The sequence below is a fragment of the Pempheris klunzingeri genome, chromosome 11, assembly GCF_042242105.1.
Source record: "Pempheris klunzingeri isolate RE-2024b chromosome 11, fPemKlu1.hap1, whole genome shotgun sequence".
NCBI lineage: Eukaryota > Metazoa > Chordata > Actinopteri > Acropomatiformes > Pempheridae > Pempheris > Pempheris klunzingeri.
In genome coordinates, this window is record NC_092022.1 from 7,546,099 (window position 1) to 7,563,081 (window position 16,983).

The 16,983-nt window shown below is 41.0% G+C and overlaps 2 protein-coding genes across 2 annotated transcripts; one reads left to right on the forward strand and one right to left on the reverse strand.

The window, feature by feature from the left end:
* Positions 1-72: 72 nt before the first annotated feature.
* LOC139209979 (interleukin-17 receptor B) lies at positions 73-4,694 on the reverse strand. The gene is made up of 8 exons (XM_070839920.1): positions 4,603-4,694; positions 4,477-4,501; positions 3,843-3,956; positions 3,526-3,638; positions 3,274-3,406; positions 2,684-2,830; positions 1,890-2,164; positions 73-1,742 (listed from the first exon to the last, which is right to left on the reverse strand). The coding sequence occupies exons 1-8, from the start codon at positions 4,666-4,668 to the stop codon at positions 1,308-1,310; spliced, it is 1,308 nt and encodes a 435-aa protein (XP_070696021.1). The 5' UTR covers positions 4,669-4,694; the 3' UTR covers positions 73-1,307.
* Positions 4,695-4,828: 134 nt separating this feature from the next.
* On the forward strand, positions 4,829-12,816 carry chdh (choline dehydrogenase). Its single transcript, XM_070839576.1, has 10 exons — positions 4,829-4,909; positions 6,197-6,650; positions 7,341-7,571; positions 8,213-8,379; positions 8,536-8,687; positions 9,127-9,256; positions 10,017-10,151; positions 10,542-10,684; positions 11,692-11,794; positions 12,128-12,816. The coding sequence occupies exons 2-10, from the start codon at positions 6,217-6,219 to the stop codon at positions 12,544-12,546; spliced, it is 1,914 nt and encodes a 637-aa protein (XP_070695677.1). The 5' UTR covers positions 4,829-4,909; positions 6,197-6,216; the 3' UTR covers positions 12,547-12,816.
* Positions 12,817-16,983: the final 4,167 nt, after the last annotated feature.

Genomic DNA, 16,983 nt, shown 5'->3' on the forward strand with positions numbered 1-16,983 from the left:
ATCTACATCGAGGGAAAAACTAAAAATGTAAACTTTCTCTACTCAGATTCTCAATGCTAAAGCAAGATTATTGATTATTTAACTTTTGCTTAACAGCAGTTACAAATTGCAAATGCACCTACAGTATAAGTAATTGTTATGATGTTGCATAACAATAGAGAAGAGTCATATAAAGTCACCAGACTGATACAGAAATGGCAGTTTCACAGCAATATCGATCGAAAGTGGAATAATATTAGTCACCATATGCCACTGGTTGTAACAGTTCTAGAGATGGAGTATTGTGTTTTAAAAAATGGCAACAATTTCTAAAAATGTGAATATTTTAACACGCTTCCTTGCTCCAACAAAACTGATTCTAATGATCATCTCATCATCGCGCTCCACAAAAACCCATTCATTTGAACCAGGTGTGTTGGAAAACGCCATCTGGCCACCATTCAATTTTTGGATGAATAGAACCTACTGTATGGAAACAAACAAGCTGTCAAGTCCTAACATGTATGGATGTATTTCCCATCAAATAATATGTCGTAAAATAAACAAGAATGATTACACAAAGATGCTTTGTTATGGTGTACAGACAGACCCAAGCACAGGACACAGACACAACAGGCACAGGCACAAAAGAAAGACAGGTAATGACAGGTTGGGGGTCCAGACTAAGAACAAATCACTAAACTAGAGAGGCCTGACACACGTGACTACATCTGAAACTGAGATAACGATCTGACTAAGTGTAGGCGGGGGGTTGATATAGCGGAGAGTAATGACATGTTTCATGGCAGGTAGAGAAGGTATCTAGGAGCCAGGAGAATGAGAGAGGGAGCGTCATACAAACTCCCACACCAACAGATACTCAGAGACAGATGGGGGAGGACAGGGGAAGGGGAAACCACACAGAAACGCAAGGGAAAATACTGGGGTATGGCCTGTTTCTTCCATTGTTGCGCCTTGAAGCAGTTTATAATCTCGACATGATGATAACAACAGATCAAATCACTAACAGAGCATGTTTCCACAGAAAACAAAAAAAGGAAAACTTCTATATCATTAAAATAGATGGATAGGCTACAGTATGCAGTGCTGCAAACCACACATGAAATAATGACAGAGACATGCATCTACCCTGCAGGGTACACAATAGTATTTTGGCATTTAAAATAAGCCCAGATCTATGTCATCCGCAAAAATAAATGCATTCAAAAAAAAAAACAAGTGTAAAGGGAAAGAGTATGCTATTGACTAATGAACTATTCTGACCAATCCTCTTTATCCATCAATCCAAACATTTTCATTACAGATGTTCAAATAGTGGTGATCACAGATTTCAATGGATCCACCTCTCTGAAAATGCTCAAAGGCTGATGTCCTACTAGCTTTTCCACAGCTTCCCTTAACTTCACTGCACCCTTTTCATCATAAACAGTCCTGGGTTTGAAGATCAGATGTGAGATCTTATTCTCATCCTGCCTCTGAGGATGAAGGCTCCTGCACAGCTCATTCAAGTCCTCCATCAAACAAAAAGTCTTGCAGGCCCTCAGTTCCAGCTCCAGTTCACTAGGCCTCTTGGCATCCTTCTTGCCCAGCTGCACCACCCAGAACTTAGCCAAGGCACTGGCACTCTTTGCGTGGCTTGCCACCATGTTGAGAATCAGGGGGTAAAGGTCATGAGCTGCAGCTGGGACGGAGGGCTCTGGGAAGTTGTGGTTGGGAGGAGAGTGGCTGGGCTGTGAAGAGGGCTGAGAGGAGAGAGGAGATGATACAGACACAGGAGTCATGGTGAGTAGGTGACATATTACCAACAATATAATAAAAATGATCATCGCTGAAATCACTCCTGCTCAAACAACAAGAAATGCATGATGACTACAACTAACAATCTCTACCTGCGGGCAGACAATGAGCACTCGGTCTGCAGCCTTGCTCTGTTGTGCCAGCCAGCGCATTGGCCCCAGCTCTGCGATCTTCCCCTGCTGCCACATGTCGACAGCCACGCTGCAGCCGCCGTGTTGCTGGAGGAACTCTGCCAGGGCCACCACAGCCTGCTGGAAGGATGAATTCTCAGCAGGGTACACCACAAGGACAGGGAGGGGCACAGTGGGAGATGAAGGCAGCTTTTTGAAGCCCAATGATGTGGCGAACTTGACTCCACAGTATTTATCTGGGGAGTGAAGAAAGCATTGGCAAATAGAGATTAGTTTATTATTATTAAATTATTTAATGCAGGACGTCCAGACTCAGGAACTCCTTCTTTCCCTCCGCCATCAGGCTCCTTAACAGCCAATAGGAGTCACAACTACCTCTAATCTGCACATTCATCTGCACATTGACTGTACTTTATGTTAAGTTGCACATTTTGTAAATATATTTATGTCAAGCAATAGCAGTTTATTTAGCAATAGTAGTTTATATTTATATGTTTTTATATTTTATTCTATCCTCTTCTTTATTTTACTCTTTGGCATTCAGTGTGGATGGCAAAGTAAGATTTTCATTGTACAGGGAAACCCGTTTCTGCACTGTACACATGACAATAAACGCTTTGAATCTTTGAATCTTGAATCCAGCACCAGGTATAATGACTGCATTAAGTTCAGCATCTATTCACATTCATCATCCACAATTTTGGTGTGTAGGTGCTCCTCACACTAGATATACGATTAAAAAGTGTTGCATTTACAGGTTATGTAGCAGGAAGTCAGGATCATCAAACCAGCCAGTCCTCCAAAAATGGCCACTATAGAGAAATTGGTCTTGGCAGGTACATCTTCATTACTTTTAACTCTGAAATCTGCACATACAAACACAGGCACACATTCCTTGTTTACTACATGAAATTATATTGACATTCAATGTGTATGTGTATGTTAAGACAGTGCTATAAGTAAGTGTGAAGTCTTACCTAAAGTCATCGGCTCAACTGGAAAGAAGTATTGAAAAAGGAATTGTTAAAGATAGAATACTCAACATTTTTGTCACAAAGTATTATATGCACATACAAACATGTACAAGGAAATACAATTGCGCACCTACAGGAACTTGAGTAGTTTTTGATTCAGCAGCTAATAAGAAAACAGAGAAGGTTTAAACATTTTATTACTTATCACATCATAAATATCTGACATATCTTGAACCAATCACATATTTGGATGCCCCACAGTGTGGATGACAAACCAACCATAAATACTCGAGTGAAAATTTTAATAGAGCAAAACATTATTTCAGCATTGTGGAGTATACAAAAAGTGGTGGATGTAAAAATGAACTTACGTGGTTTTGGACGAGGTACGTTGATATTGGTAAATTTGTAGGCTAAGCCGCTCCCCAGAGGAGGCAAGGGGAGATTGGCAGCTTCGATGCTGTAGAAGCCATAGCTTGCTTTTACCAAATAATGAAACCATTTCTAGGTTTGAAAAGATGACAAACATTGCATTGAGTGTAATCTTTTCAACCTCACATACCATTCGGCTTTCCTTCATTTCAAAGTCATGCTGTGTTATGATCACTTCTAGTCTGTGATACCTGCTTTGATAACCCTGTGAGGTTTAGCTCGGCCAGACGTGGGCTGTATTCACAGTGTCGATCCGTTTCCCCCGAAATGCAGACTCGAGTGTCCGTCAGATATTTTATACTGGCTGGAGAGAGACAGAACATGTCAAGGTTTATAGAGTTTAAAATATAAGTTGGCTGGCGTTGGCCTTCAGATGTGCTTTTATCTTCTGCCTCATGCAGTGTCAAATCAACCAGACTTCTCTGTTACTGGATAAATATTGTAAGTGTAGCAACACCTGTTGTTTTAGGAAATAAATGTGGAAATAATGCAAAGTGTTGTCTCCTACCATCGATGTTGATTGCCCAGCTAATGTTCAGCATTTCTGTTCCTCCCACCGTGACCAGCTGCACTTTCAAGTCGGCCAGGAAAGATGGAGAGGGAGTACCGGAAGGAGGGAAATCTGGGACAAGATATCAGATAGATAGATATTTAATCAGATGTTCATTGATGGTAATTCAAAAGAGAAGCCTATTGTACTACTACCTACTTTCTGTTATAGACTGTTCAATGTAAAAACATTATATTCATATAATGTTCACTAGAATCTGGAACTCCAGAGTTATAAAACGTGTTGAAACTCAGCAGACTATGAAAAAAAATATCAAACTGTAATGCAAATCAATTTCTCTTTACATTCATCTGTCTTTCTTTGGTGGTAATTTAATTTCCACTTGTGTCATCCTGGCTGCATATAAATGAAACAAAAGAGGAATAACTGGAGGCTAAAAATACATCTAACAGTAGGAAATAATGGCCATGACCTTAAAAGGCTGGACTCTGCTTTGAACTGTACATTTTGGGATTTTTGGATAAACCCTATAGAGGCTTGAATGGTGGCGTCATCTTTTCCACCAACATTATACAGTATTATTGACAGTGGAGGTTCACAGCCAGAGTAAGGATAATAAACGTCAACATACCATGACTTTCACGACACTCCATTTTCTGCAGGGAAACCCCAGAAACGGATCGTTTAAAATAAGTTCAATGACTTTAAATTCTAACAACAAAAAAACAACAAATTTATTTTGAAGTTGGTAACTTACAATTTCACTTGATGTCCCCTGGGCCGCGACAAAGGAGAGAAAAATGAGAGTGATTCCCCACATCATCAACACCTAGCTGGCCTGAAATTAAAAAGAGATCAAAATAGATAAATAGTAAATGAGGAATAGGAACACTTTTACAGTATACGGTGTCTTTATAAGGATGGACCTCCTCCCTGCGGTGCACTGGTGAAATAAGCCCTCAGTAACTCACCGACTTTGCTCCGTTAACTTTAACTCCTCCTTCGCCGGTGACAGCGTCCTCGCCTCGGGTTCCGGGTGTCCAATTTCACTCATTAAAAGAAAGGTAAGATCAACTTTTTCATGCTGCTAGTTAAACTGTTAAACCTGTCTTTTACCTGTGCTGGTTTTTGATTCCTCCCGTACCGCCTCGGCTTAAATAAACCGTAGTTTGTTAGCATAAAGTTATGTTTAGCTAACTAACCTGCCTCGGACATGAACAGTAACGTAAATCTAAACAAACCGCTACTAACGGTCCTAAAAGAAGTCTCGACGTGTTAACATCAATATAACCCTAAAAATAACATTTCACATAACTTTTATTGCGTTTGAAGCATCTGAAAGGTGTTTAAATCGAGCAGAAAGTTGTTTATAACTGTGGCTTGTTACTGCAGCAGCCCCAAGGACCCCACACTGTTTACACTGTTTAGCCAGCGTTGCGAAATTGGCCTTTCATCGTAACATAATCATTCACATAAGATCAATTTTTAGCTTGAAAAGATACGTCTGAACGTTGCGGAAAATGCACTTTTCGTGAATATTTGAGTGTCTCACGTTATTAGAAGACAGGTTGTTTAAGGCAGAGCTCACTAAAACAGTAAAACTGCTAATGAGTGTCTGGTTTGTGGAAAGTTTATGGTCAGTCCTGACCTACTTGTTGCTAACCTAGATAACTCTTCCTTGTCCTGACTGAGAGGTCTAACATACACTTTATCTCTCTGGAGAAAACGCACTACGGAATAGCACTCTAAATAAATATTTGCAAGATCACTCAGTTTATTGCAGCCATTGTTTTGTAACCTTTTGCACTGAATGGACATGATACACACACACACACACACACACACACACACACACACACACACACACAATGTCAGATTCAGATTCCCCCATTTCTGTTGCTCATCTGCACAAAATTATCACATTTCCTTTCAAACTGACTCTGTGATCTTGTTGTTATCAGGCTGAATCAGAAAGTCATTCTGACTGAACACTGGTATAAATAAAATACAAACACTGATAAATCAAAGGTCAAGGGAATCAAGTTAAATCTAAACATCAAAGCAGTAGGTGAACTGTGACAAAAGTCAAGGGCTCTAGATCAGGCATTTCTACTTGTTTAGACCGTCACAAGGCCAAGGTGTGGCTCAAGTAATAATTGATAAAATGTTAAAAGTCTGTTACAAACCGTTTGCATGCTACACTTAGCAGGACAGTACTGGAAATTAGTGTTATTATTTGACTTTTACATTTTACTCAGCACCATCAGATATACTACTTTCAGCTCCAGTTCCAGCTGGCCCCCTGCATTGCATCCTTTTATGTGTCTTGTTGTGCTTTACATTGACTGAAGGGAACCCTCCCGGAACCGAGATGTTGTCTTTGGCCACATTTGGCCAAACTGGCGCCAGGCGAGTTGTGACCGCGGCTCGAGGGAGATTTATGACGGATGTCAGGTGCCAGTTCACCTGTTTGCCAGAATGTCAGTTTGTCCCCAGGACCAGAAACACGGGCCCATCTTTCTCCTGCTCCTCTTCCGTCAGCTATCACAGATACTTCAGTGCCACAGCTGCTCACTGGAACTCTTCGTCATCTCCTCCAGCCAGTCAGAAGACGCCTTCCTACAGTTATATCATTGTTGGGGCGGGGTCAGCGGGATGCGTTCTTGCCAACCGCCTCAGTGAGGATGCCCATGAGTCTGTGCTGCTCCTGGAGGCTGGGCCTAAGGACATGCTGCTAGGCAATGTACGGCTATCATGGAAGATCCACATGCCAGCTGCGCTGACCTACAACCTCTGTGATGACAAGTACAGTACTTACATTATTGCAGTACAGATGTATAAAACTATTTTACTTTCCATAGTGGCTACCATTCATTTACTACACACTGCACCGTTTACAAGCATGCACACCAACCCCCCAGGAAGTATTCCGAGCTTTGAGGCCAGTTTTTCATAGTAGCCAGACTGTAATTACTTCAATTGCGTCTGCCACATGATGTCACTGGGCCCAGAAGGATATATTTCCATAGATTAACATAGTGAAATAGATGTTTGTAAATCACAGAAGGAATTTTTTTGAGAGTCATAACCCCCGCAAAATGTCTCCGTTCACCATCAGAATTTGAATAATTTGGCCATTTTCCATTTGAAATCTTGAAGGGTCGCACAATTAAATAATTTTATCCCGATTTAAATTAGTGGAGGGCTAGCCAGCTCAGCAGGCCTGAGACGCTAGAACGCATGCTCTATGGACCCAACAACGTGGATGATCTGGGTACTCTTACACCTGGGAAGTCAAACTTTTTTTGCTTATTGCACTACTGGGCAAATTTTGTGGAAGACCTGACTCCAATACTGTATCCATTTCTCTTTATACATCCATGGTGTGTGCACAGATTACTAGTATAATAACATCATTAAGCTGTAGATGTCCAGAACCAATAAGCAGACAGATATCGGTTCCATTATGCTGTATCTCCTGTCATATCCCCTCAGGTATAACTGGTACTACCACACTTTACCTCAGGCCCACTTGGATAACCGGGTGCTGTACTGGCCGAGGGGCCGCGTCTGGGGCGGGTCCTCTTCGCTCAACGCCATGGTGTACATCCGCGGACACGCTGAAGACTACAACCGCTGGCAGAGAGAGGGGGCAGAGGGCTGGGATTATGAACACTGTCTGCCTTACTTCAGGAAGGCTCAGTGTCATGAGCTGGGAGAAAACAGGTACCTAACAAAAACATTTTTGTATACGAAGGATCTTTGAGTACCTTTTTACTTTTCTCCAAATAGTTTCATGCATGGACGGAGTTTGAGGGGAACCCTACCTCTGGCAGAGCCTCAGATTCATCAGACTTCACCCACATCCCTTGTGGTCATATTTCCATTTAACAATGTGCAGTGATGCAATGAAGCTGTTATCATGCAGATCCTGGCCACATGAGCATCACAGGTTAAATGCAGTGGAAAACGAGAACGCACATGCAGATGAAGACGGTAGATGGCAGCATGGATAGATCCTGATGCCGTTGCGTGACGTTATATAAACATGAACTTGCAACATACATTCAACATAGCCACTCGTCACCTGCTTGCATTGTAAATCTGCATACACAATCTAATAAACCACTTCAGCACATTTAGATATTACAGAAAATGAACTTAGCAGCCTCATTGCAAAGTTTGACTCATCTTTGAAATGCTTCACAGATATAGACTTGCCAACTTGCCTACCCCAGCTTCAATATTTGTAAAATTGATCACTGATTACCAATACATGATTCCCACAGATAGATGTGTTGCATTTTTAAAATAAGTGCTGTTTTCTTTGGGACACATTAAATTTGTGTTTCTTGTGTGTACTGTAGGTACCGGGGAGGCAGTGGACCTCTACATGTGTCTAGAGGGAAGACCAGCCATCCCCTTCACAAGGCTTTTATAGAGGCGGGACAGCAGGCAGGATACCCCTTCACTGATGACATGAACGGATACCAACAGGAGGGGCTGGGCTGGATGGACATGACTGTTCATAAAGGTTCAAGAAAAGGGGAACTTGATATCTATAACTTGAGAATCTACAAAAGATTAACATAAAAAATTTTAGATCACTTGTAGAATAACAATAACAGTACATCTTTTGCTCAACCAAACCTGTAATATTCTCTACATCTCGCTGCTCAAACCTGTCCAGGGAAGAGGTGGAGCACAGCCAGCGCCTACCTGAGACCCATACTGGGTCGACCCAATCTGAAGACGGAGGTGCGCTGCCTGACCACCAAGATCCTGTTTGATGGCAACCGCGCTGTGGGTGTAGAATACACACAAAATGGACAAACGAAAAGGGTAAGATGGAGTCACCATTCCATCATTTTAAAAGATGGGAAAATTATTTTGTGAGTGGTACTGTTATATTAAGGAGAAGATCCTGAATAGCACAAAATTTAGGTGATCTTTCTTAACCAATGCTTCTTTTCACTGTCCCTGTTTTTGCTTTTAAGTTAACTATCTTGAAAACTTTTGAATGAATTGCTACTAAATTTGGTACAGATTTCAATATTGCCCAGAAGGTGAACCCTAATGATTTTAGCAGGTCAAAATGTTCGCTATCCAGGGAAAACCAACATTCATTGTTCAAACCTTCATGGGTCCAAGTTGATATAATTGACTTCCTCACGCACCATGAAGTTGACTGCCCCGCTGTTACTAATCACAGAGCTATTAACGTGACTGTAGATTCTTAATCTTGTTCAATGATTCATCAGTTTTTCTGGTGTCTCTTCAGGTGTTTGCAGATAAAGAGGTGATATTGAGTGGAGGAGCCATCAACTCGCCTCAGCTTCTCATGCTGTCTGGGGTGGGAAACGCAGATGACCTGAAACAACTCAACATACCTGTGATTCAGCACTTACCAGGTACATTTATGGTGCTTTTCCACAATTACCAACTCGACTCGACTCTGTCTTTTTGGTTTTCCACTAGCGATAGTATCTGGTACCAGGTACTATTTTAGTACCTCCTCTGCCGGGGTTCCAAGCGAGCTGAGTCAAGCCGAAAATGTGACATCACCATGCCTCAGGCCACTGATTGGCCAGGGAGTGACGCCACTGGATGAGTCACGAGAGCGACTCGTTCACAAAAATCAAACCCGCTGTTTTTAAAACCCTGGAAACAGCAACCGGGCGTTTTTATTATTTCTGTGAATGAGGTAAACGGCGACACACAAACCAAACACTCCATGTCCTTAGTTGTGTTGTGTTTGTGCCGCATACAAATTACGCGACCGGAGTTTCGGGCCGCCTTGCTATGACGACCCCGCCCACTTTGAGGTGGTACGCTACTGTAATGGAAAACCAACCGAGGCGAGTAGAGCTAAAACTGTGTAATGGAAAAGCGCCATTAGTGCCATTAAGGATGTTTTTGTCGCCATGAAAGCATTTAAAAAGATTCATTTCAACAAACTGAAATAGTAAAAAATATTTGACTTGACTTGACTGAAGATGCAGGTTCTATAAAGTTTATTTAACGTAATTTAACCGTGTGAACACAGTAACACCTCACCTTTTAGAGTGATTTTATTGTCACCTGTTTCACACTGACAGAGACCATGCCTGTGTTAGAATGACTGGCATTCATGCCTCTCTTTGTCTTCCTCTCCTCTCTGTTGTTTCTCAGGTGTTGGCAGTAACCTGCAGGATCATTTGGAGCTGTATGTCCAGCAGCAGTGCACTCAGCCCATCACCTTGTACAAGGCCCAGAAGCCTTTCCACATGGTCAAGATAGGCCTGGAGTGGCTCACACTGTTCACTGGTAATCAAAGGCACCTACACATGCATATGGGAACCCACACATTTACCCAAATGTTCTACAAAACAGTGCATGTCTGCGGGTTTATGTCACTTAACAGATATTATTCCTAAAAATGTGTTAAAAGTCCCCTTACTTTAAGGGAGATTCACCTACTCTTTGTCTGTTATTAACACTGGAAATATCAGTTTTGGACAGGTATGGGTTAATATGTCAATAAGTTTGAAAACTGCTTTGCCTCATTAACATGCAGATATTCGCAGCACGGATTTCAACAGTCTAATCAGATAATTAGTTCCGTAGACATTTGCCCATTAAAAGTATCTCAGTTGTTTTCCACCCCAAATGAACAACTATATTTTCCACTATCTCACCATGGCAATCTTCCCCTAGGTTATGGAGCAACAGCCCACCTGGAGAGCGGAGGGTTCATCCGCAGTCGACCACACGTCACACACCCAGACATCCAGTTTCACTTCCTGCCCTCCCAAGTGATCGACCATGGGAGAGTTGCCTCCAAGATAGAAGCATATCAGGTGTGTGCGGCTGTTTAGTGGTTTAACTGTGGCTGTGTTTTATGCAGGTGGGAGACCTGTGTGTTTGTCAGCTTTCAGGATAAATGATAATGGTTCCGTTTAATTTCACTTTGTTTTGTTTCGTTTCTCACTGAAACCAAACTCCTATATACAAGGACTATACTATCCACTGTTAGTCATCATTGATTAAATAGAACACTGTGGTTGTGCTTGGATGTGCCATTCCATGGAAAGCCACTAGTATCTCCAAGAAATTTCCTGAGTGGTGTAGTGATGCAATGTTGGCTTCAACAAAACTATCATTGAGGTATTTGCGGTTAAAGAAGGTTTGTTCCATTAATTAAAGTGCGCAAGTGTCAAAACATTGGAAATGGGTGATATCAGCAGAACTAGAAGACAGTAAGCCTGTGTTTTTTTTAAAGTGTTAACCCTTTATAGGCCACTCATTGAAATACTTAGAAATTCAAAATTTCAACCCTAGACCATTACTGGTGGTCATTACAAGACTTTTTCTTTTGTGAGTTTTTCAAAAAAAAATGTAATGTTATGGTGAAAATCAAGGTCAATGAAGTTACCATATATGGTTTCTTGCTGGTCTGTCATGTAGCCTGATTGCTGATTGGCTTGGAGGAATCTCGTAGTTCTACTTCCTCACGGTGAGGCAAGGGGCGGCATTTTGAACTCCCACTTAAGTTACCAAATATGGTCCCTTGCCCGATAAAGGGTTAACTGAATGAAATCAACAACACAGAGTACAGAGTATGAGTTGTGGGCTTTTGCAGGAATACGTTCCTGAAGAAACTCATATCTGTAGCTCTTGTTGCAGGGGATTTTATTGCACAAAGAAAAAGTTTATATGTTGGGGATTTTTGCAAGTCTATTTCAGTACAATACTGGCATGGATGTGAAATACAGTGGCAACTTAAAAAACTGGTTAAAAACCTGACATGTAAGTGTGAATATTCAGTAAAACATACCTGAGAACTGAGTGTTTCTTTGTGCTGCAGGTTCATGTTGGACCAATGAGAAGCACCAGTATCGGCTGGATGAAGCTGAAGAGCACCAACCCTTTGGATCACCCGATTCTCCAGCCAAACTACCTCTCCTCCGGTAAGATTCAGTCACTGAGCTAAACCAGTGCCAAATGCCATCCAAATCCATCACAGCTTTTGAAACTTCACTCTTTCTATCTCCCATGAGAATACACTCTGTAAAACATTGTTAGTCTTCTTGTGCAGCACGAGAGCTACCAGTCTGTGCCCTGCTTAGTTCTGGATGTGCTTAGCTTGACATTTTGCCCCGATTTGGAAGGATTGTTGTGCGTGTAATTTGAAAGATTTGTGCTGTGACTTAACATAAACATAGGAATAAATATTCATGTCCATTAAGATGACTTGAATGAGTACAAGCAAGGGGTGAAAACTCTCCATCTCCTCCTGTCAGATATCGACGTGTGGGAGTTCAGAGAGTGTGTCAAACTCTCCAGGGAGATTTTTTCCCAGAAGGCCTTCGATGCTTTCCGTGGTCTAGAGGTCCAGCCCGGCCTTCAGGTCCAGTCCGATGCGGACATTGACGCTTTTGTCCGCCAAAAAGCTGACAGTGCCTACCACCCGTCCTGCACTTGCAAGATGGGCTCGCCGTCTGACCCCATGTCGGTCGTTGACTCGAATACGCGCGTCCTTGGTCTGGAGCACCTGCGCGTGGTCGACGCCTCCATCATGCCCAGCATCGTTAGCGGCAACCTGAACGCCCCGACCATCATGATTGCGGAGAAGGCGGCTGACATCATCAGAGGTCGCACTTCTCTCGTCGACCCAGGGGTTCCAGTTTATCGACCACCGACACTCGACACACAGAGATGAAGGAGAGGAGTAACGGCACGCGATTAAAGGGTACGCGTGCGCCAGGAAACGTTCACATCACAATCAGCTTTAAGGCAACAACAGCAGTGAACGGCTTCTTGCGATCTCATATTCAAAATTAATAATGGGCACATGCGCAAGCACATCAGTGTTGTATGTGATGTCGTAAGTTAATATTGTGAAGAGCTGATGTACAGCATCTAAATTCAAGCCCATGATGGTGTTGAACACAGCTGATTTTAGCAGTTTAATGTGAGTTTTGCAGATATTTAGTTTGGCATCCCGACTGTCTTCTGATTAAGAAATAATGGAAATGTCTTATTCCATTGGTAATGTTGATATCATTTTCCATTCTAAATGTTTCCAGTGCTTAATGCTTAATGACACTTGCCGGCAGCCTGACCACAGTTTCCTGTCCTGCCTGATTAGTGAGCTTTCAGTGATCAAATTTGTTCATCCTCAGAACTGGCTGGTGCAGTCTGCTACAGTCAAGCAGGTTAATCTAACAGTCTCTTGATTTCCCTCAGAATTTGACTCAACCTGACTTTGAACCACATCAAAACAAAAATTCCAGCGTCATTGCTCTACATTTAGACATTTATAAAGTCAGCTGTGTGCTGACTCTTCCTGAAGAAAATGTCACAGTGAATGTAACGGAAAACTGTGCCTCAGAAAATTTGACTCAAATTTGCATGGCATTACCTTTTTGAATATGAGCATAGGCATCGGCTTCACATTGAAACGAACACTGCTAAGATAACATTTCCTCCTCCGCAGTGAGGATTTCAGTTAAATTCCACTGTGCACTAAATGTCTCTAGTGTCACGTTTACTGTGACTCATGTTCATTTGCTGAATTTGATTTAAGTATAGTCACAATTAACCAGGATTAGATGCTTTTCCTCTTTCTTTTGAAGGTTGTATCTCTGTTCCCAGCTGCATTCAAGTCATTAGCCAAACTTTCCTGAGTGATTGTTGCTCTTGTTGTCTGACTGTTGATTTGCAACGTGGGTGTCATACACACAGTTAACCCAAACAGTCTCAGCAGCAGTTTTTGTTTTATCTGTTCAGATCAGTTATCACCGAGGTGACAAATCCACATCCCTCCTGAAAACGTGCAGATTTAACAGACAAAATATTGGTTTGGTTGGTTTGTTGCAGACATTTTAAATAGGCGAGATGTAGATAAAAATCAGATGAAAGAGAGTAATTTAGCCTTTTGTCTTGTTTTACAAAAAGTTTGTAGGAGCCACATCGTTCTGCAGACACAACAACAAACAGATGAGGTTTAAATTTAGATGGTGGAAAGAATCTCAGCAGTTTAATGTTCAGCAGAACATTAACAAGAAAACAAAATGATTCCAAGGAACATCACCTCAAATTGTTTCAGTATTTGCCCCACATCTTAGTAAACACCAGTCTTGTTTTCTGGCAACTGTGAAGAACAGGTGCATATTATTTATGAAAAAACTTCGCAATGCCCCAAATAAAAAGGATTTGAACTTGAAGCAGTTAAAGGAACAATCTGTTCAAATGCTCTAAATAGTCTTAATGTAAAATACACACTAAAAACTAAAATGTTAAGTGTAGCTCATGTGTCTAAACACTACTCCTAGATGTATTATTGATGTTTACAAAGAAGCTGGCTGAACTACAAACATTGTATTACACCACTGGTGCTTTAAGATCATGTTCTCATGTCGATGTGATCCTGTTTAGTTCGGCGAGGGTTACCACATAATGGTGTTAAGCTATTTTAGATGAAGTATTGATTTCGATTTAATTCACATTCAATCGTTATCTATCTCTAATGGAAACAGCCAAGTGCTAGAATGAATTTTAATTGCCTTAATGGGCTTTGCACTACACTATGAAGTATCAGCATTACTGTGCCATTTATTGTCTACATTATATGCAGTGTTGTACAGAAGAGGAAGTAACATATAAAGGGAAAATTCTTGTGAAAATTCTCGCTGCTTTTATGTTTGTATATTACATTTTTCTTGTTGTGTTTTTTCTTCGATGTAAACAAACACTAGAGGCCGTCCTGACCTTGTCCTCTTGACTTTATTCAGTGATCCTTACAAAAATCCTCAGCAGGTTCATTGTCATTTCAGGCAAGAATTCAATGTACAAAACAGGGTTTTTGTTTTCAGTTTGGTACAAAATCTATAAGGTACAAGTACTTATGCTACAAAGTAGATAGAGCTATATAATTTTTTAATTTCCATACAACAAATAGGTAGAAAGCAGAAAATTTCAAGTTCATCACTTACTTTTTACAAACATTGTACAGATTTCATACATTTGTCATTTCATAGACATCTGTGAAGCAGTGGACCAGTACAAAAAAATAAAGCTGTCAACTGCACAACAAAGCTTTGTGTTGTTTTTGTTTTTTATCAGTATGTTTCTTTTGATAAAATAAATGTATTTGGACAGTTATACTATGAATAAACAGCATTATTAATTATTGTTTCTGGTGCTATTGGCTGTCACTGAGTTTCTGACATGTGATCCACAAGGACTCAAAGTAATCCGGACAATACAAAGTCCTGCAGCCAGTCAATTTAGATTGTAGTAAAACCAATCAATGCTAAACTGACTTTTCATTTAAAAAGTGGTTTGGATCTAGGAATCGGTCTTTGTTTTTCACTGTTCTCAACGTGTAAATGTTATAATTCACATCAGACAGAAGCTGCTTCAGGAGCTGAGGGAAAACATGGCCAACTCGTTAGCCAGAGGTCCTGGTGTTTGGAGAGACAATCACAGGAAGCTGCAGCTGCTCGTCTGCTCAGAAATGTGTTTCAGAGGGATTTGCAGCAAATACACAAATTTCTGTTCACAGCGTGAGTGTAATATGGCTTTTCCAGTGTCCTTCATTACTCTACAATATTGTTTTAAAAGGTCAGTAGTATCCAAAGCAGTAAAACAGGATGCCTGGCTGTATTTACACAAAACAATGAGATCTTGAAGTAGTATTTGTGAGATTCTTGACTCTCTTCTAATGTTTGTTCAGATTTCAGTGCTACACATTCCCGGTAATATCTGTCAATCGGAGTCTCAGATCACCATGAACCAATCAGAACTTAGAATTTAAACCAATTGGGTGAATCGTGGAAATTTACATGAAAATGTTTCACATTGTTGCACTTAAAATATCTGTTTTCCATTTTGTGCAGATGCAGCCTTTGCCACAGTTTCCCTGACCCGTTGACCAACTCACCCGGTTAGTTACAGAGGTTTCTTAAAAGTCTTAATAAAACACAATTTTCATGCAGTTAGAAAATGCATAAGTCATGTATTCCAGATACCAGAGCTCATATCCTGCTGTAGGTTAAATTAACCTCTATATCTGTTTAATCTGTATGCAAAAAGAAAACAAAAACAGAAGTAAAACAACGAGCAAACTGTCTGATCAATATTGGCATCAACGTTTTGTCATTATTGTACTCGAGATAGTGTACACTTTCACAAAAACTTAAAAATGTAAAGAAAATCGATGTATCTGGAATAATATTTGAATATTGATGTGCGTGTAAATGCACTTAATGATCCCTTGTTTTGGTTTTCTATCTGAAGGAGCCCTTTAACCGCACAGAACAAAATGTGTTGCCCTGACAACAGTGTTTGGATCGAGGAAAAAGAGGATTGCCCTGCCATGACCCAGCGTTGGTTTGTAAAGTTGACCTGAAGACATTGTTACGGTTGGCAGTGGTAGACAAACGCTGGTTAGTGGTGGAGCGCGTGTGACGAACAGCAGGTGATGAACGTTGCCTCTTCAGTGTTTTTATCCACGAGCAGGTTGTGAAGTTCTCCCATCACAGACAGCAGCACCAGCAAACTGGTGTTGGAACAAAAAGAAATCCTACACATTAAAGGCAACAGCTAACATCAACCATTTCATTCCAAAAACACATTATATACACCAAACGACAACATAGGGAATTTGGTGTAGGAATTTGGTATAGGAAATTCAAAAAATATAGTTTCCCTTTCTGTTGTGGCATTTTAAATATACAGTATTGAGACTTTGACAGCAAATATCTGTCAGACCTTTGTGGTCAGGATCTACATCTCACTCATGAAACAAGCACATAGATGCGTGAGAGGAATTCCACTGCATTCAATTACTGCTCAGCAGATGAAACATCTGAAAGCAGTTTCAGATGTTGGGGATGTTGGGGAACAGTTTGTCGAGGCAGTAAAAGGTCGAGTCAAATAGGTGGGACTAATGGGAGACAGATAATACTGTCTCCGAGGCAGAAATCTTTGTTTTCTTGTCTTTTCTTTCCCCCAGGAATGGTCGCAGATTTGACGCAGAGATGACACACACCAGCTTGGTGAGTCTAATGTGTTGCTGTTTGTGTCCTACAGAAAGAGGAACACTTCCACACTTCCGGTTTCTTATTTTCATAACTTCACGTTCAAATAGTCT